Here is a 21,159-nt window from a genome sequence, read left to right on the forward strand (position 1 = left end):
CATGCCCTTCGCCAATAATTGTTATCTAGTTTGTCATAGCATAATATTGTAGGTACCTCGATATAGGCGAGAAAATGACACCCCTCCCATTCTCGCTAAATCGGGATCCGCGACTGGGCAGCTTGATCAGGAATTTAGGAATACTGATAGACCTGGGATAAATTATCTAGGGTATGTGTAGTACATTCAGTACATTCGGCACAATGTTGCCGACTTAAGGGTAAACCATTCATAGCACAACATAAGGGTAGTGTAAATGACGACTCAGATTGTCCACTGATTTACTGGGCCTTCAGTATTATTTTCGAGGTGCCCTTGAGGGCCTCGATGGGGGGGGGGGGGGGCAAGGGTGCTCTAGAGTTCTTCAAGAGAGGTGTAGCTGATGGTAATCAAGATTGAGGTGCTCTTGCGATGCACAGAGGTTTGATTGGGGTGCTCAGGAAGACAGGGCCTGTTATATATACCAGCGGGACGTTTCACAAAACTTGTCATCAGTGACAAATTACAGTTTTTTTTTATAAGCTACTGAAATCATTGCTTCAGATTGGTAATCAGCAAATTTGTCACTGATTTTTGCATTTGTCATTGAAAAAAGCTTTGTGAAACGCCCCCCTGGCGCACATGTGGTGCATACTCTGGAGGTTCTTAGGAAGCGGTCGAATTCTAGCCTACCTACTGGTGCTCGGGAGGTGTTCTGGAAGTGCCTTATTTGGTTATGCACATAGGATAGAAGTGTTCTGGGGTGGTAGATCTTGAGGTGCATTCACAGATTGAGGTGTTCTGGAAGTGCTCAGCTATTTAGGTGGTGCTCTGGTGGTATAGGATCAAATTAATTAAGTAATCTGGATCGATCGAGGTCCTCATAAAGTATTCTTAAATTGCTTGACCTGCTCAGGGGGAGCCCATAAAGACGTGTTCATGAGGGGTTCTGGAGATTCTCCGGAAGTGTTCTGTAGTAACGAAGTTCATTTTAATGAGATGCACAGATTGAATTTCTCTCTGGAGGTGCTCAGGATTTTTAAAATTTAAAATTTGAATTTTCATTTAATTTACTTACAGACTGATGTCTTAGCTCACAAATGTCACTGAACATAATAAGCTATATGCGTAACTCATAGAGAAAACGAATCCTGCTTCGATCGTGTATTATAAATTATAAATGCAATAACGTATGACCTCGATTTGTTTAAGTATCCGAGGATTATATACCAGGCCGCCATCCTTGTCAAGCTTTGCTTATGATGATTGCGGTCTCCTGCACTTTTCCAACAGAATAGTTCGGATAATACTTTAAATTTATGATTATATGTTATGGAAATATTAAGTTTCGTATTATGTAAAAAAAAAACATTTTGACATGCAGAAATTATTATTAATAATAATAATAATCCGGTTTTTTATATAGCGCTCAATACACCGATCCAACGATGTACCTAAGCGCTTTACAGATATATTATTGTTTGTTCATGTTGTATATTATACCTTACATTTATATATGTTATTTGTTATTCAGTTATAAAAATGCAGAAATCAAATCAAAATCAAATCAAAATCAAACTCATACGCCTTATAAATATGGGCCCGGCCTATTTCTCGAGATCTCCCCGGCCCCTCGACTCTTTCCTCGCCGGCCGCCCTCCCGGGGCCCTAACCGTCGACCCCGACTCTCTCTCTCTCTCTACTGGGACTGGTATCATACGATTCTCTATCTTAACCAGCATGATAACATAGTTGATAGGCAAACTCCACTGCGATTATAAATTGCAAAATGTATAAGTATATCATTTTATCCAATTTACGTACACAGTGAAAATATAAATCAAGGCTCTTAATTCAAAGAATGATTTACAACGAGTGGCTTATAGACCAGGCTGTGGTGTTGTGGTCTAGTGGATAAGTCGTCTGACTGGATCACAGGGTCCGCGATTCGAGTCCCCCAGCGACACTTAATGCCTTGCACTGCATGTGGCAGTTGTTAAATGGGTATGGATGATTTCCTTGAATGCTGAGCCGGGCAAATTATTCGGAGTACTTTGCGCTATATAAATATCCGATATCATTATTATTATTAATGAATAAACATGCAAATTAATAAGGGAGTTTACAGATAGCACATGGTACAAATGACCCCAAATATCCACAGATCTTTTACACATGGAGAAGTTCCACTTTGAGCATCTCAGAATAATAACTGCCAAAGTCCAAGATGTGCTTCATGAATACCTTTTGTTTGCCCCCTTGAAAAGAATACTTCCACCTGCAGGCGCGCCGGAAGCAGTTTGGGATTGGGGTGGCAAACATTCCAGGGGGCTCACCTTCCAGGGGCAGTGACGTAATGAGAAAAAACGTTCGGAAGGGGGGGGGGGGGCAGACGAAAAATCTGCATCACCACCAGTGTTCTAGGGGAAGGGAGAGCCCCCAGAAGCTTAGAGGTTTTAATATCTAACTACGGTCAGATGAGCATCCAGGGGCCCGCCTTAGAGCCCTTGGTGGGGTCCAGGGGGCAGAGCACCCGGAAGCTCAGGGGTTTTGGGTATTTAATTACGGTCAGATGAGCATCAAGGGGCCCGCCATAGGGCCCTTGGTGGGGTCCAGGGGGCAGAGCCCCCGGAAGCTCAGGGGTTTTTGGTATTTAATTACGGTCAGACGAGCATCCAGGGGCCCGCCTTAGGCCCTTGGTGGGGTCCAGGGGGCAGAGCCCCGGAAGCTCAGGGGTTTTGGGTATTTAATTACGGCCAGATGAGCATCCAGGGGCCCGCCTTAGGACCCTTGGTGGGGTCCAGGGGGCAGAGCCCCCGGAAGCTCAGGGGTCTTGGGTATTTAATTACGGTCAGATGAGCATCCAGGGGCCCGCCATAGGGCCCTTGGTGGGGTCCAGGGGGCAGAGCCCCCGGAAGCTCAGGGGTTTTTGTTATTTAATTACGGTCAGATGAGCATTTTTTATACCTTATTTGTAACACTGGCAGGTCACTTATTTCTATCTCTGTCTTTCTTTCTCTTTCTCTTTAACATACTTTTTCAAAAAGTGAGGGGGGGGGGGGGGGTCTCGAACCCAGCCACTTTGCAGACCATGACATAAAGGCTTCTAAATAAACGTATTTTTCGCCCGACTGTAATTTGGGAATTTCTTATTTTCCAACAAAGGCATAAGAAGGTATGACTTACAAACAAATGGAGAAAAAATACCGGAAAATCATGTCATAACAGCAACATTTGTAAATCACTGGTATCGAATAAGAAATACACCCCCCCCCCCCATCAGTACGCCAGCGTTCAGGGGCTCATGTCTTCTCACCCCTATAACAAAAAAACAGACACGCTTTCCCATTCTCGCACAATAATTGTCCACGACATGCGCGCATCGCTATTATAAAGACCTCCATTAATAAATACCGTATAGGTGGCATGCGCAATTCCTGTGAACTTTCCTTTTCTTTGAATGGAATTGTATATGTGATTTAATTCAGGTTTATCTTATTGTTATGTTCTTTTGGGTTAAAAATACAAACCATGTTTACTCTTTTACTGCTTTTTTTTTTTTTTTGAGGGGGGGGGGGGGCGTTTTTGGGGGGCAAAAATGCGTTTTGCCCCCCCACTTTTTTGATTGGGGGGGCAACTGCCCCCCCTGCCCCCCCCACTTCCGGCGCCTATGTCCACCTGCGTATCATAGAATGTACCGTTGGTGCATAAATGAATAATGTTACATAACTTTCAGGAGCGCATATCCAGTATTCATCCCTAGATCTGGTGGGTTTTACCTTTTTGGTTCAAATGACCTTTACCTACCCATGCGCAGATTGTATCTGTAAACTCCCTAATTATGAAGAAAGTTACCCCTCCCGCCTGCAGCCAAACCAGTCAAAACAAACCCAGGCCAAGGTCATCGACCTGTATAGTCTGTTTTGTCTGTGGTCGACTTGAGCATTGGCTAGATTTAATATCAGACTTTTATTATTATTGACAATCACTGATAGGATACTGAGTCAAAGCTTTTATGAAAAGTAATATAAATTTCTAATAGAAATAACGATCCTCCCTAATTTCTTAATTTTTTTTTGGAAAATTACTGTATCTTCTCTCCTATAAGATTCACTGATTTGAATAATGCATATTATTATGGCCTGAAACTCAGACTAAAATTTAATAACGCGCGCCGAATGGCACAACATGGCTGAGAAAAAGACTGACTTCTATTTTTGCCCGATTTGTCGCCAAAGTGATATCAGAGGAAGAAAGCACGTGTTCAGCAAGAAACATCAAGATCGCCTCATATTTGTGTTAGAAAAATTTGCATTGAAGGTGAGACTGATGTTGTTTTTGAGGTCGAAACATGGGATTGTGTTGTGTATTACTCATTCATTAATCATTGATCATTACTCATGAATTTATACTCGTGTGTGCGTGTTTTGAGCTGAGGCTGCATGCTGCAGCTGAACGCTGAACTGAGCTGAGCGTATTTAAAGTTAAACAAGGCCTAGTCGTAAAGCCAAAGGCTGCACTGCACTGCACTTCACTGCACTGTGAAGCGAGGCTGCAACTGTGAATCGAAGATGAGAATGTCGACTGAGCTGACTGAGTAAAGAGCTAACTATTAGAGAGAGTGGGTGTTGCACAAAAAAATTTGCGCATTGAGCGCTGTAGGAGTGGCGCCCAGTGAGTTTCGATTACAAGCTCCCATTCAAGCGCGTACTAATGTAGCCAGGATTTCATTTAGGGGGGCAGTAGTGAGCATGCGAAGCGTGCGAATCACTTACAGAGCGCGCTCCCTAGGGGGGTGGGTACAGGGAGGGGGGAGTTTCCCACGCTCTTTGACGTTTCATATTATTAAATTAGAGAAAGAAGATGAGACGTTGCACCGTTCTCGAATTTTCTTAATCCTTATCTAAATTCAGTTTCTTTTGACGTTTAATTAGAGAAAGGAGACGATTCGTTGTACCGTCCTCGACTCTAAATCCTTGTTTGAATCAAGTTCCCCTTTGCGCATAGCGCGTAATCTCTGACGTTTCATTCGATTATTAAAGAAAGTTGTACCATTCTCGATCGACTCTTAATCCTTGTCTGAATTCAGTTCCCCCCTATCCCGCGCGCGGTAGCTTTGACGTTTCATTAAATTATGAGAGAAAGAAGACTATTCGTTGTACTGTTCTCGACTCTATACCTTTTTCTTCCTATGTCCTCTTCCTTCTTTTTTTTCTCTCCTTTTTTTGGGCCGGCGTTTTAGGGGGGCGACAGCCCCCACCGCCCCCCTGGCTACGCACCGGCTCCCATTGGCTGATCCGCTCGAGTGGCTTCAAATTTAACTGAAAGAGGGCCTAGAGTTAACTTAAGCGTAACTTAAGTTCAACGGAAATGTCAATACTGTAATACATTATTATGTCACACCAAGGAGATTTTGACATGTCATGATATTTCAGTCAACTCAAAGCTCAAACCCTCTATTTGTTAGATTTTTTCAGCTTAAGTATTTCACTTAAGTTTATGGCTTACGTCTGCGTTTACAAAGACGATCCTCGTTTATGTGGATGATCCTTATTCTCGGACCAGCGCCCCTACTGGTTGTTATTTTTTATTTTTATAGATAGTCTATGTTTCAATCAGGTACATGTTGTTGCCTCCCCCCCCCCCCCCCTTACATAAAATTCTAACAGGGATTATTTCTTATTCGTTACCACTACCATACCAGTGATTTAAAAATGTTGCTGAAGTGACATGATTTTCCGGGATTTTGTTCACTTTAAAAAAAAATTAGATTACTTCTACCGTCTAGGTCTCTAGACTATACTTTTTTATGCATTTGTTGGAAAATGACAAATTCCCAAATTCCCAGTCAAGCAAAAGATATGCTTATTTAGAAGCCTACATGTACATGTCAGGGCCCACAGAACGAAGGTGCTCAGGGGGTGGGGGGGGGGGTGGGACTAGAGGGCCCCCATCCTTTTGAAAAAAGTATGTCAAAGATAAAGAGAAATAGTCTACCAGAAAGAAAAAAAAGAAAAGAAGAAAGAAAGAATGGACTTAGATTGAACTCAACAGATCCATGGGGTCCCCTAAGTTTTCACTTTGGACCACACATTTTGAACCTTGACAGGGAGCCAATGCAGGTGGACCCCAAAAATGTTTAACTGGAAAGTTAGTGTGGAGAACTGGTTTATAGTGTATATATCAAACCATATGTTTCTTTCTTGCTTCAGAGTCACTTCCCTGCCACCTCTCTTTTAAAGGTAAATATCAGTTTTAGAAATGCCCCCCTCTCCAAAAATGAAATGGAAGCTCTTATTACAGTACCAATCATGTGAAAGAATTTGTTTCGACTAATACGTGATGATACAAATTTTTCTGAGAAACCACCAACTAATTGATATATTTGGTAAATTATTATATCTATTTGGACCCGATAGATATCACGCATGTGTCGTGTAGTCCCATATTCATCTTTTTGTGTCCAGTGCTTGTAACTTTACCAAGACTGGGCCAAATTTCTTATCATTTTGATGATTCCAGAACCTTGCAGTACACACCAATACTTATATGCTAGATGATCAACCTGTCCTGATTGATTCCACAACGTTTCTTTCACAATGCAATCGCTTGACCATGCATATTACTGGTCTTTATCTTTAATCTAATCTGATGGTTAGCCAACGTCTCTCCATACAGAACTGATGCCTTTGAGGTCGTGATCAGGAAGGAGGGAGTTACACCCAATACGCGCTAGCTTGGTGACCTGGGACCATGGACAGTCTGGTGACGTTGGACAACCAGGTGACTGAGAGGATCTTCGAGGAGACCCTAACCAAGGAGCAGCTCGATGACATGCTCAAGAATCAAATCAGACCAGGTTAGTATTACTTATGATGCAATGCTTCAATGACGCGTGCACTCTAGCTGAAAATTACTCTGGCGTGACTTGTTAACACTTAAGCAGGGCTCCCATTTAGCCGAGTTGTATTAGCTAAATATGTGGAGTTGTGGTGAGTCGCCTAAAAGAGGCACTTGCAATAACTCGCGAACAGCTCTTCTTGTAACTTGGGATAACCCGCAACAATTTGGTATGGCTTGTTTACAACATTCCACGACTCTCCTCGAAGTCGCGAGCAGTTGTTCAAAATTTTTGCCGATTCGTTGTAATTCGAGGTGAACTCGCCTACACTTGTAATATACTCGCATTACTCGTAACAAGCTCGTGCTGCACTCTTCATAACTCGTAGCAACTCGCCACCTTATGAAGAGTGCAGCGCGAGCTTGTTACGAGTAATGCGAGGATATTACGAGTACATGTACATGTAAGTGAATTCACCTCGAGTTACAACAAATCAGTGAAAATTTGAACATTTTCAAAATTTTGTAACTGCTCCCGACTTCAAGTCGAGGAATGTTGTAAAGAGTTACGCTGAGCCATACTGAGTTTTTGCGAGTTATCCCGAGTTACAAGAAGAGCTTTCCCAAATTATTGCGAGTGCCTCTTTGAGGCAACTCACCACAACTCGTCTTAACTTGCTAATACAACTCGGCTTAGTGGGAGCCCTGATTTTAGCCCTCAATTCAATTCAATTCAATGAAATAACTATGAAGGGTGCCACACTCGGGTGAATTGCCGTTTGGTCTACTACTAATTTATCTACTACCCAATTAGTCTATTCCCATATGGTCTACACTCAGCACGTCTACTATCCACATGGTACCCTCATAATCATTCTGTATACTTATTATTAGTTCTAATTACCATACCTGTATATAGGCGAAAGTCTATTAGTCTAATTTCCTTTTGGTCTTATCTACAAGTCTAATACCCATTTGGTCTATCAATCATTTGGTCTAATTGCCAGTTTTTGTTATGCCTATTTTGTCAACTATCCAAATTTTCTAATAATCATTTAATCAATAATGATAATCACCAACTTTTTCAACGACCTTAGTCATGGGTGGTAGAAAAAAAATCGGCATCAGACAAACTTGAAATTAGACCAACTGGCAATTAGACCAAGTAAGTGATAGACCAAATGATAAGTAGGCAAAATAATTATGGGACCATGTGGAGAGTAGACAAGCTGGGTGTAGACCATATTGTAATTTAGACCAATTGGGTAGTAGATGAACTACAGTGTACATGTCACTATGAATATGACAGACAAAGAAAGCAGACAAAATATACAGTTCCTCATGCAGACAAAGGAACATCCCTTCATTGCTATTATGTAAAAAGGTGAATATGCATGTGACACCTGTTCTACACATTTTTACATAATGGCAGTGAAGGGATGCTCCTTTGTCTACCTGAGGAACTGCATATTTTGTCCGCTTTCTTTGTCAGTCATATTCATAGTGACATGAAGTTGCAGACCAAACGGCTATAAACCCCACACTCGTTATTGTCCCCGGGTTAGGAGCCTCATATTGTGGGTCTGTATGCTTTAGGTGATTCAGGTACCTCTTGATAGTTGGATATTTTTGTAAGGGGCCATGTGTACTACTCTGTCCCTGTTAGTGTTAATCCTTGCCTAGACTTAGCTCTATACCTAACCCAAAACCTCACAAAGTCAAATCCCAAGCCATACATGTATATCTCATCCTATAGAAGAAAGTCTAGATTTCTGCTCAGAGATTGAGAAACTACACAAAAATACAAGAACTAATGATGCTCTCTGTTCACAAAGAATTGTTTCACAAATGGCGCTCTTCCGAAAAAAATCTGGCTTTTTTGTGTACAGTGTACAGTACAAAAATGCTGTAGCACAGGGGGTATGAACAAATTTAAACCAATACATGCAGCAGTCAAGTGGCTAAGATGATATACATTTTTCATTAAGAATGTAGCAGAGTAAGGATTACATAAATTTACAAACATTTCAGAAGCTCGATTTATTCAACCAGGCAAGTGGAAGTGGAACTGAAATGGTCAAATTTACAGGAAAAACATTTTTATCATGGGAATAGTAGACCAATGCTTATAATTTTGTGTCTCGCCTGTGTAGCAAAAAGCGAGACATAGGCGCCGCTTTTCCGGTGACGGCGGGGGCGACGGCGGTTACGGCGTCAACATCAAAAACTTAACCAAAGGTTAAGTTTTTGAATTTGTGATATAATTTTTAAAGTATAAGTTCTTAGTCAATGAAATTTGGACTATAGGGTTATCAAGTCTCCCCAATCATGTGAGTAGAATTTCAGGTCACTAAGTTAAGGTCAAAGGTCATTTTAGGTCAACATACTGAGACTTTGTTGTGTCATCAACATTAAGATATAAATTTTTTAGCATATTTTCAAAATTGTTTATTCAAATTCCATGAAACTTGTACCCAAGGGAAATCAAGTATCCCAAATCATATGACACAACTTCCAGGTCACAAGGTCATTTTAGGTCATTTTTGGTCAGTAGACTTGGGATTATGTTTTCACAACTTAATATAAGAATTATTTAATCAATTTTGTTGATTAATTTGTTCATATTTCATTCAAGTTATTGATCGTGGTACAATTACTAGTAAATAATTCTTCTGATGATTCTTAGTCATAATTCACTTCAAAATGCTTATTACGGTATATTCAGAGGATTTCGTTTTTTGGGGCCTGCTAATGAACCACCCTGCCTGTGAATAATGCTCCAACCTCAATTTTTCATCATATCGAATTGCGTAATGCAGGCGAGACCGCCGAGAGCGTTTCCCTTGTTTTGAAATCTTGTCTAGTTTGGTTATTTTAACAGAGGCAATTTTCAGCCTGGTTGCTTTGTAATCTTATCAGCCAACAGATTGTGAAAGGAAATTCAAATCCACATTGGGTATATTGGCACAATGAATAATGATATCCCTATAAAATGGGACTTTCATCACAGCACAAAGCAAGACATCTCATGCCAACTAGATCCCTAGACATGCGTGAGCATTCAGAATGTTGAACTGTCAATTGAAAAGAATGCAGCTTTCAAAAAACTTCCTTATTCGTTTCCCTCGGCTTAAAGCAAACATTAGTCAATCCTTTAAAGCCCCACTGTCCTACTTGTAGCTTCTTACTCCCTCTATATAGAAAACTTCCCAAATCGGTGCCTGTTGGTCCCCCATAATCCTCTTTTTCTTATGTTAGTTGAGAGCTCAGTTAATGAGATAGCCACCTGTCAGTGACCTCGCTGTGTGGTCTAATCCCTTCTGGCCCAGTAGTGTTGACGGCCTTTAAATCAGTACATGACATTTACATCAAGCAACTGATGCTCTTCATATTTCTTTCATGCTGCAGCTCACTGGGAGGATGGTATTGCATCCTACTTCAGGGTCCAGAAGATCATTGATCTCCTGCAGGAGGTGGACAAACCCTTGGATCCCAATCTGGACCTTGCCATCACCGTCTTGTCCGCTGGCAGAGCTAGGATCCGCAACCAGTCTCACAAGGACTTCTGCCGCGACATCAAAGCCAAGATGGACGATCTAGAGGGTCAGACCGATGATGATCTTCATCAACCTGTAGAATGGCTAGCCCCTGGTTGCTTCCCGATAGGACCAGAGTGCGAATCCCTAGGAATCTTGGGTGATATTCTCTTTGACAAGGAGAAGTTGTTCCCTAAGGCTATTGATCCTGACAGCATTTCGAACAGAGTGATGTTTGAACTCAGTGAATATGTGACCCGTACAAAAGAAACGTATGAGACCCTGGCAGGGTGGATCAAGAAAATAATGGGATGGGGCGATGAATTTGACCTTACTTCAAAGATGGTTGACAATTGGTGCGCCACGTTGATGAGAGAGACCAAGAAAAGGAAGAAGAGTAGCTTAACTTTGGCTCAGAAATACCTCTTGCAAAAATTCCAATTTTCTGGGTTGGAGTTCCCTACAACGAGCCATGGCAAAGAGGATATAACTAAGCCATCCTTGGAGCATCCACCAGAAGCAAGTGGCATCGCTGTTGAATTTTCTGAGGATGATGCAGAGAATGACAAAGAAGAAGCCATGGATGTATCCGGTTTCCTTCAAGAGGGCACAGAAGTGGATAAACCACCAAGTGAAAAGAAATTACCGGTCACATCATCTTCACCTGTTGATGGAGATGAAAATGGGGAAATTGATGGCAACGATGGTGGTGATATTCACAACAGAAGTGATAAGGAATTGAGCAGTGGTGAGGAAAAAGAAGCAGTTGAAGCGTCAACATCACAGTCTTCAAGGAAGACATCACCTAGAAGTGCAGCTAAAACTGCTCGGGCCAAAATGATTACACCTGAATCAAAGACTCTATCTAGAGGTGCAGCTATAGCTGCTCGGGCCAAAATGATTACACCTGAATCAAAGACTATATCTAGAGGCGCGGCTATAGCTGCTCGGGCCAAAATGATTACACCTGAATCAAAGAATTTATCTAGAGGTGCAGCAATAGCTGCTCGGGCCAAAATGAGTAAACCTGACCCAAAGACTTTATCTAGAAGTGCAGCATTATCACCCTTGAGTAAGAAGGAAACTAGACAATCTACATCTTCTAAGAATACAAAGAGAAGAGCCCCAGCAAAGAAAACCACATCAAAAGTACAAAAGCCTGCCAGAAGTAGTGGTCGTAAAAGAATACTAGATTCATCTGATGACTCTAGTACTGGTGAAAAGCCTGCCAGAAGCAGTGGTCGTAAAAGAATACTAGAGTCGTCTGATGACTATAGTTCTGGTGATCAGGATGATGATGATGACGATGATGAGGATGAAGAAGAGGATGAGGAGGAGGAGGATGAGGAGGAGGATGAGGAGGAGGAGGATGATAACAGCATCGAGGAAGGTGAAGTAAGGACAATCAGACGCAAGTCTGGGAATACCAGTATTATCAAGAGAGACATTGCTGAGGCTGCTAAACTTTTCACGTCCATGAGCGGAGTTGTGAATACTCTAAAGAAAGACATGCGAATCGCGATGGACTACCTGGAAAGTCAGACTGCCAAGATATGCAAGAATCTTCAAAAAGCCGAGAAAAAGCTGGACAATGTCATGAAAATGGTGGAATCGGACAAAGCACAACACGATAGTGAAGATGAGGTACAGGAGGAGAGTAGCGAGGAAGAAGAAGAAAGTGACGAGGAAAAACCGGTGAGACGTACCAGGGGATCACAGCAAACTAAGAAGATAACTGTTCAAGTCAAACCAGGCGTAAAAGCCAAACTTAAGAGACCACTTGTCAACGTCAAACGGCTTTCCCCCAGAAAGGGCCATTCTCACCCTACAGCCAGTGCACAGTCAACTAAAGTGACTCGAACGCCATTAAAAGTTTCTCGGCAGAAGATGGGTAGTAGAGCTTCAAGTTCAACAAAATCCATGGCTACCGAAGAAGAAATCAACAACTTTGACAAGGAAAAGCTCTTCTCTAGTAGAGTGTCTGTGTCTCTGGTTAAGATCAGTAGTAAAGATCTAGTCAAGAAAACTTTAAAAGAGTATGACCACTGTTTTGAAGATAGCGACGAAGAGTCGACATGTTTAAGAACGACACGAAGGCACTGTACTTCGTTTGAGAAGTCAGGAAAAACAAGTGCAAGAAAAAGTCCAGCTAGGAGAGGTCCGGAACCAAAGATAGACTCTGATGATGAAAAAGAGAGGAGCGATGAGGAAGACCAAGAGATGGAAGAAGACGACAAACTTTCAAATAGAGCAAGAAGAACATCCGGCAAATTTCAGTCAAAGCAGAAAAGTGCAGATGTGAGCAGTGTTAAGAATAAGAACTCAAGGAAGGTCAGTTCTGAATCATCAAAGAAACAGGATTCTGATCATTCTGATGTTGACGAGAAGCCTTCCTCTAAAAATTTTACAAGGAGTAATCCTAGGGAAAGCAGAAATGGCAGAGTGAACCACACAAATACGGAAATAGTCTCAAGCGAAGAAGAAGAAGAGAAACAACCCTCTAGGTCAACACGTTCTTCAAGGTCTTCAAGGTCTAGAAAGACCAAAGAGGATTCAGACAAGGGAGAGGGATCCCCACCTAGATCTCGGAAGGGAAGGGACAAATCCCAACGTGATAAGGAGGAAACTCACAAATCCTCTGAAATTGAACCACCTTACAGCGGCAGTGAGGACGAGGGTGAGGTTCCCAAGAAACCGGAGCGATCTGCTTTTGCCGCTCTGGCAGCGGGAATGTCGTCTTTTGGGGATTGGCGGGGAGCATCCGCAAAGGAGAAGGTGAAGAAACGATCTCTGAATGATTTTGTCAAGCAGCTGAACAGTCCCAAGAGGAGAAAGACAGATTCTGGAAAGAAATCCTCTCCAGGAAAAATAAACGCTAAACATCAGCCCAATGATAAAAGCAGTGAAGAAGATGACACTGAATTGAACGAGGAGGAGAATGATGATGATGATGACTTTCTCGAAAAGCAGACTGAAATGGAACTCAAAAAACAAAAGTCAAATGGATCTACCACTCAGGAGGAAAGTACTAAACCACAAAATGATGATAAAATGGATGAAACAAATGATGACGAGCAAGAGCACGAGAGTCCAAATGAATTTGAAACGGAGAGTCAAGTTGAAGGAGACAAAGAACAAAATAAGTCTGAAAAATGTGGCAATGAGGACATTCCAGCAATTGAAAAGACTCTGTCCAATCAGAATGCTGATGATGAGGCAAAGGGTAATTCCGAACCAGCGGGGATTGAAGAGAAGGAATTCGTAAAAGACGATGAATTTCCTGGAGATGGTATCGTTGGAAAGCGCATCCGGCATCGCTGTAGTTTGGGCAAACATGGTCTGTACAAGTGGTATGAAGGGAAGGTGGTCCACAAGACTTCTCCGAGTGAATTGCTCAAGCTGGATGAGGAACAAATTGGTCATCTGAACAATCTCTACACCTTTTATACGGTGAAGTATGATGATATCGACGATCTCCATGCCAAAGCATTAGCGTATGACTGGGACAGAGAAAATTTGGTGCTCTGCTCATGAGAATGGAGCAATAATCGTTGCTCATGCTGTCAAGTGTTTTGGCTTTCATTTATCTGTACCGGTTATTGAAAGGTGCTAGCATCTGGGCATACCCAGGGAAGAGAGGGTTGGTGTAACAGGACTGAAAAATGTTTATAGTTTGGAATTCATTGACATTTTCATTTCCCATGTCAGGGCTCCGTATCAATTTTTGTTTAAACTGGGTCTCGATCCTGAGACACCTGACTGAATTTTAAAGTCCCTCTGCACAGGGACTCAGTAGTTAGCTGTCATGGGGAATTCAACACTGTTCGGGTGTTCACCCAGTAACAGGTGTTGTCAATCACCAGGGTACGCCTTAAGTTTTATGACCATTCGACCTTATTTAATGCTTTGCTTTTCCCTCACCCGATCCGAAGCGGGATCTGAAGCTAGACTCTCCGAGAGATAAGGGGGTAATTCTTGACTGGCCAATGGGTTTGCTGTGTGCAGATTTGTACTCCCATTAATGGTTTTCCCACCAAGTTTGGTGACTCCCTTTAAACAAATCTTAGGATCTGGAGATTATATTTGGGGCCCGTGTCTAGCAGGTGCCCCTAGTGGGTGCCTGTTGGCGTCGAGCGAAAGCAAATGTAGAGGAGAATGTACAGGGATTATTTCCCTATATAAATATCCCACTTGTTCTATGACTATTGAATGTGTTTTGAGCTTGAAACTAGTATGACGAATACAAACGTCTCACCTTGCTCTTAGGGAAGCAGAGCTGCCAATCATTCTGTTTTTGCCGTAATTACTCTGTTTTTTCCTCCAAATTACGGTATCACGTTTTTTCTTCATAAAATACTTTTTTTTACATACCGCAACTGCCCTAAAATGGTGATTTGTTCACAAATTCATTAGAAACTAAATTTAAAACATATGGTACCTGAAAAGAAAAATATTCTCAAAAAGAATGAAATGCCGATAAGACCAAGATAACCACCCAAAAAATTCCTGCTTGTATGGAAAAAAACAGCATGATGAATGAACATTTCTGCATTGGAAGTGTGTTGCGCGTGGTTGTAAGTTTCGTTTTGATCAATTCCATTTTTTTGCTTGAAATTCCTTTTTTTTGCCATCATGATTCCTTTTTTTGGTCGCACAAGCTTGGCAGCTCTGGGATAGGTGGCTAAACCATTTCTCAATGACCCTACATCTCTTGATAGTTTACATTGTAACACCCTGGTCATCCCCCCGCCCGCTCTAGATTGGGGGGATACCGGTAGATAATCCCTATTTGCCCAGTTCGGGAACCCCTTTGTATATTGGTGATGGCTCTTGACTCTTGTATAACAGGTCCTGGGTTCAATACTTGCTTGTTTTGCATAGCCTTGGATGAGGAATTTTGCCTACATTGGTCCCTCCTATCCCAGGGGGGGTGTTTCACAAAGATCCTAAGTTGATCTTATCTCTAAGTTGGACTTAACAATGATGGAAAGCCATTAGCATCTATGAAAATATTTTGTAAAAGTTATTATAAAAGGCATAAAATGTTGATTCAAATCATTCATATTTTCTATCATCAAGGAGATTTCAAGTTCTTGATGTGAAATTTATGAAAAGTCTAAAATATATTTTATTTTTAGGCTACAAATGGCCCTCCATAATTTTTGTGTCCAACTTAGAGTTAAGTTCAACTTAGGAGCTTTGTGAAACACCCCCAGGTGTATGAGGTAGAGAAGCCACGATAGCTCAGTTGGTAAAGCAGTGGTCTCGTAATTCTGTTTCCAAACCAATTACATTGTAGATGCGCTTTGGTAAGGCATCAATCCTCATTACCAGGCCCCTCGGACAGGACCTAAAGCCGTCTGTCCTCTGGTTGCTTACTAACCAGCATTTATTCTTTCTTAGCAGTCAGGTAAAATCACCACCACTACTACTACTACTGGGTGCCTGGCAATGCTGGGGGGGGGGGGGTGTTTCACAAAGATCCTTAGTCAAACTTAACTTAAGTTGGACTTAAAAATTATGGAGAGCCATTTGTAGCCTTAAAATAAAATATATTCAATAGTGAAAATTAAAAATATTTTTGAATTTTAACAAATTCCACATCAAGACCATTAAATCTCCTTGATAATCGAAAATATAAATGATTTGAATTCACATTTTATGCCTTTTAAAATAACTTTTACAAAAAGTCATAGATGCTAATGGCTTTCCATAATTGTTAAGTCCAACTTAGAGATAAGTTCAACTTAGCATCTTTGTGAAACACCCCCTGGGGTATTAATAATTGAAAGCCTACAGGAAGAGTAGTACCGGTATTGATAATGATGCGGCTACCCCATTTAAGTTTGAACAGATGATTAACTACTTCACCATTTGTTTTCACAGGCTAATTTAGTACTCAACGGTTTAATGATGTTGTTTTCCCCTTGGATTTAGTTAATTGTTTATTTCCCTCTCCCTTTCATCCCCTCCCATTGTTAGCATGCACTATAAACATGACAGACAAAGAAAGCGGACAAAATATACAGTTCCTCATTCTACCCTCAACCATTGCTGTGGTAGACAAAGGAACATACCTTCACTGCTATTATGTACAAATGTGTAGAACAGGTGTTACATGTATATTCACCTGTGCTACTTATCTTTACAGCTATTAAAAAGCAGTGAAGGGATGTTCCTTTGTCTACCACATTTATTTTGTCTGCTTTCTTTGTCCATCACATTCTTAGTAATTGCATCATTGCATGCTTCAATGTGTGCTAACTTTATGTAAGCAGCACAATCTTTCCTTCTGTCCAGTATAAGGGTATGTTCATTTGGCAAGCATGCACAAATTCATTATCACTGTGAACTGCAGAAAATTAATAAAATGTCAAAGGTGAAAGATGCTTTATTTGACATCTTTGTTTCAGGTGAAATTTACAAGATTTCAAAAAAATGTACAACTCATTCCTTTGCTAAATCTAAAAGTACTACATGCTTCAGAAACTGTCTTTAGGACACAGTGCATCTACTGTATCTCCTGGCTTCTTTGATTTTCTGTCCCTGTCTTGTATTTCTTGAAAAAGCATAGTGTATATTGTACTTAAGTTGGAATTTATAGAGATTACCAATTGTGTATGCAGGAATTGTTCAATATATTTTTGGATACAGATATATTTGTGGATAGTAGCGACACTCATATTTTCGGTAGTTGTTTTTACGATAATTACATATTTGCACAAGCTTTGTCAGCTCATTTTTTGCATGTAGTTAAATTCTTAACTACAATTTCTGAATTTGAAGAACCATAAGATGGGCATATTGACAGTAGCAGCTTCATATACAGTTTACTCTAATTATAATAATATTTCCTTGATGTGTGTTGCATTCTGATATTGATTTCAGAAATAAAGTTGTTAAAGGCGTTGCACAAAAAAAATACAAAATAATAATTATAATAATAATAATAATAATAGTAGTAGTAGTAGTAGTAGCAGTAGTAGAAGTAGTAGTAGTAGTAGCAGTAGTAGTAGTAGTAGTAGTAGCAGCAGTAGTAGTAGTAGTAGTAGTAGTAGCAGTAGTAGTAGTAGTAGTAGTAGTAGTAGTCGTAGTAGTCGTAGTAGTCGTAGTAGTAGTAGTAGTAGTAGTAGTAGTCGTAGTAGTCGTAGTAGTAGTAGTAGTAGTAGTAGTCGTAGTAGTAGTAGTAGTAGTAGTAGTAGTAGTAGTAGTAGTCGTAGTAGTCGTAGTAGTAGTAGTATTAGTAGTAGTAGTCGTAGTAGTAGTCGTAGTAGTAGTAGTAGTAGTAGTAGTAGTAGTAGTACATGTTTGGAATAGTGATAGTAATAAAGATAATTATAATAATATGAAGAAATACCAGACAGGGACATATAATAATAGTAATAAGAATAATAATGATGTATTTTCAAATTCGCTTTACAATTATGTCAATTCAAGTCTTTTTATCCAAATCAAAAATATTTTGTGGAAGTTGTCAATATGCCAGATAACGTAGGGTTGTAGATTCCTTGGCGACTTGCTCTTTGGCTCATTTCGTGTAGTCTCAGTAACTCTCAAGTACCAGTATACAGAGCTGCCAACCATTACATTGCTTCCCGGAATTATTCTGTTTTTTACTCCCAATTACGGTAGTACGTTTTTTCTTCACAAAATATGTTTTTTTAATATATTTTGTTGTTGTTGTTGTTGCACATCAACCAAATGTCCTATAATGTTAATCACTACTTCAATAGTAAACAAAAAATAAAGTGAAAAGCGTAAATATTCTCAAAAAGAAAATACCATGCAAACAAACATCAACATAAAACTACTGTATATACCTACTTGTAAATAAACTATACCAGTAGGTCCTAAATAATATGGCATTAGGAATGAGCATCAGCATGAGGAATGGACATTTCTGCATTGGAACTTGGAAGTGTGTCGCGCATGGTTGTAAATTTTGCTTTTGCTTGAAATTCCTTTTTTTTTGCCATCGTGGTTCCTTTTTTGATTGCACAAGGTTGGCAGCTCTGGGTATAAGTGTCAGATTTGATGTATTAAAGGTTAATGTACATAGTGAACATGTCCTAAATTTACAAATGGTGTAATGTATCAATGGTTTTTGTGTAAAATACAGATTAGACTAATTTCATTCAGTCAGGGATAACAGTTTCCTAATTTCTTACCTCCTTTTGGGTAAAGTTCTGTTATCAATCTAGAAGTGTAAAGGACATCTTTAAATCTGTGTAACCTTAACTACCTGTCTTTGGTGAGTTGGAAATCATGGTACAACAGATTTGCTTGAACCACTTGCCACTTGCTGTCTATATTTACTAACAAATGATTTGGAGAAGCACTTAGTTTCAGAAAATTTGACGGTTTACTAAAGTTGTATACCACAAGGGGTATCCTATGGAGTTATAGCTATATGTAGGCTGATAACATCCAAACTTCTTTGAAAGCACTTTGAAATGTAAAAATATTATTGGTATTTTTACGTAGAAGGGTGTGCCAGCTTGACTTGCTTTAATTTGTTCTTGTCTTCTTAAAAGAGTTCTCCATCCATGTCTGTATCATAGAAATCAATGAACACTCGATCCTGTATTGATCTTCAATTTGTGTGTTTTATGTACAACTGTAGTTGATTTTTTAAATATTTTGTACATGTGTTGTATATACACCTGTACATTTGTATTCTGTGTGTACATTGTCAGCTTACCAAGAGAAGATTTTAACAAAGAGTTGTTTTGTGAATTCCAAGATGCTTAAATGTGAAACTACATTCATTCAAGGTCTAGATGCGGAGATGGTGACACGTACACTGGGCGATTGAAATTGCTTTAGTTTGATTTTTTGAAAGTCTTTTTGATCTTGTAGAAAAGTACATGTAGTAATGAAATCAAAGTAGATTTAGTAGAGTGTATCATTTCTTTTCTGCTGTAAATATTGCATTCTTTTAAAGTTTGCTTATTTTATACTGTGTAGAACAGGGCATCACTTCATGTTTACTTTGAACATGATATTAATCCATAGTTTTGATGCTCATATTTTATTTTTTTAATCGAGTGAACAGACTATGGTAGACTGATTTATGAAGGGATTTTAAGTAGAATTGTCTCTTTCAAAGAAATGTATTTTAATGAGAAATGGACCTTGTCCACAAATATATGTTTCAATAGATTTTTTGAGATACTGTAAGTTCTGTAAAAAATGATTTTTATTTTTTATGTTTTTGATCAATCTTATCCACCACGTTGATCTGGTCAATGTGATTAGGCAGATTTATCAGACAATCTGATTGGTCAGTTACATTGGTCAATCATCATGAACCTTCTGATTGGTCAACCATAGAAGCACGTTGGTATGAACTGGGGGTGTTGTGGTGGTATAGTGGTTCATTCACTTAATTCTCAATTGAAGGATTGGGGGTTCAAATCCCAGCCTGGCCTTATAAAACTTCCTTTGGCAAGACGTTAATCCATATTTGCCACTCTCCATCCAGGGTTACTCATCATCATAACACTCCCTCTCTCCACTTCTTGTCTCGAGCTTCCTCATTTAGAGTTTAGACCAACCTTACCGCTCTCTTTCTTCACCATATCTTTCCATGGGATCTTTGATCTTTCTTTCCCTTCTATGGCATCCACTTCCAGATCCCTTAATAATAATAATAATAATAATAATAATATGTCTTGTTTACCCAGGGTAGCCTCATCAGTATTCATACTGTTCTCCCTGAGGGCCCTGCAATCATATTATTACCCCAGTCATCGGATTCAGGCTTACCCGCACACAATGTATGCACATTCTCCACCCCCTGGGGAGCATTCCATCTTTTCCCAGGCTCATCATCTTCCCTTCTCAACACATGATCCATCCATCTCGATCCACTTTTCTTTATTACTTCCACCACCATATCTTCCAGACCCTTCCATGCACTCACTTGTGTACCTCTCTGCCGTGCAAGTATCCCTGCGTATATCTGACGCGAAGGCAATCTGAATGTAATCGAGAAGGCTTGACTCCAACTTTAATTTATCTTTAATATAAGGAGTAAAGCATAATTTGTTGATTAACGTTCTATTAGATCTTCTTTGATGTTGTATAAAACAAATAATGAATGTTTTTCATTTGTTTAATAGTGCGAATATTTTCATTCATTGAAAGATTAACGTTACTTCTATTCATCTCGGCTGACGCCTCGTTGAATAGAATGTTCATCTTTCAACTCGTGAAAATATTCGCACTATTGAACTCATAACCATTCATTATTTGTATAATATAGCATGGAAATAAGGACAGTTAAAGGTAAAGACCAGTTATGGTCATGCGATTGCATTGTGAAAGAAACGTTGTGGAATCGATCAGAAAAGGTTGATCATCTAGCATCTGTAAGGTTCTGGAATCATCAAAATGATAAGAAATTTTGCCCATTCTTCGTAAAGTTACAAGCACTATACACAGAAAGATGTATAATATGGGACTACCCTATATCTCTCACAGTCCATGAGAGAAACAAATTTACCAAATATATGAATTAGTAGGCGGTTTCCCGGAAATTTTTTTATCATCATGTATTAGTCAAAACATATTCTTTCTCATGATTGGTAATGAGAGCTTCCATTTAATTTTTTGAAATTGGGGTGTTTCCAATACTGGTCTTTACCTTTAATTGCAGCAAGATTAAGGTACAACTGTATAATAGATTTGCATGATAGATTGCAACTTGTTTTATATGTTACAATCATAAGAATATACATGTGGTATATGCATAAACCTTTCTTCAGGAACTTTGAATGTGGATACCCAGTAATCCTCATTT

At 39.9% G+C, this 21,159-nt stretch overlaps 1 protein-coding gene across 2 annotated transcripts; it reads left to right on the forward strand.

Moving 5' to 3' along the window:
- Positions 1-4,185: 4,185 nt before the first annotated feature.
- LOC764395 (nucleolar protein dao-5) lies at positions 4,186-14,797 on the forward strand. 2 transcript variants are annotated; one of them, XM_011685404.2, is made up of 3 exons: positions 4,186-4,299; positions 6,639-6,838; positions 10,228-14,797. In XM_011685404.2, exons 2-3 carry the CDS (start codon positions 6,733-6,735, stop codon positions 13,887-13,889), a joined length of 3,768 nt encoding a protein of 1,255 aa, XP_011683706.2. In that variant the 5' UTR covers positions 4,186-4,299; positions 6,639-6,732; the 3' UTR covers positions 13,890-14,797. The 2 variants fall into 2 exon arrangements, with proteins under 2 accessions (XP_011683706.2, XP_001200676.3); XM_001200676.4 differs by having other exon boundaries at positions 4,190-4,299; positions 6,658-6,838.
- Positions 14,798-21,159: the final 6,362 nt, after the last annotated feature.

This window comes from Strongylocentrotus purpuratus, unplaced genomic scaffold (genome assembly GCF_000002235.5).
Source record: "Strongylocentrotus purpuratus isolate Spur 01 unplaced genomic scaffold, Spur_5.0 spur5_scaffold_1, whole genome shotgun sequence".
Taxonomy (NCBI): Eukaryota; Metazoa; Echinodermata; class Echinoidea; order Camarodonta; family Strongylocentrotidae; genus Strongylocentrotus; species Strongylocentrotus purpuratus.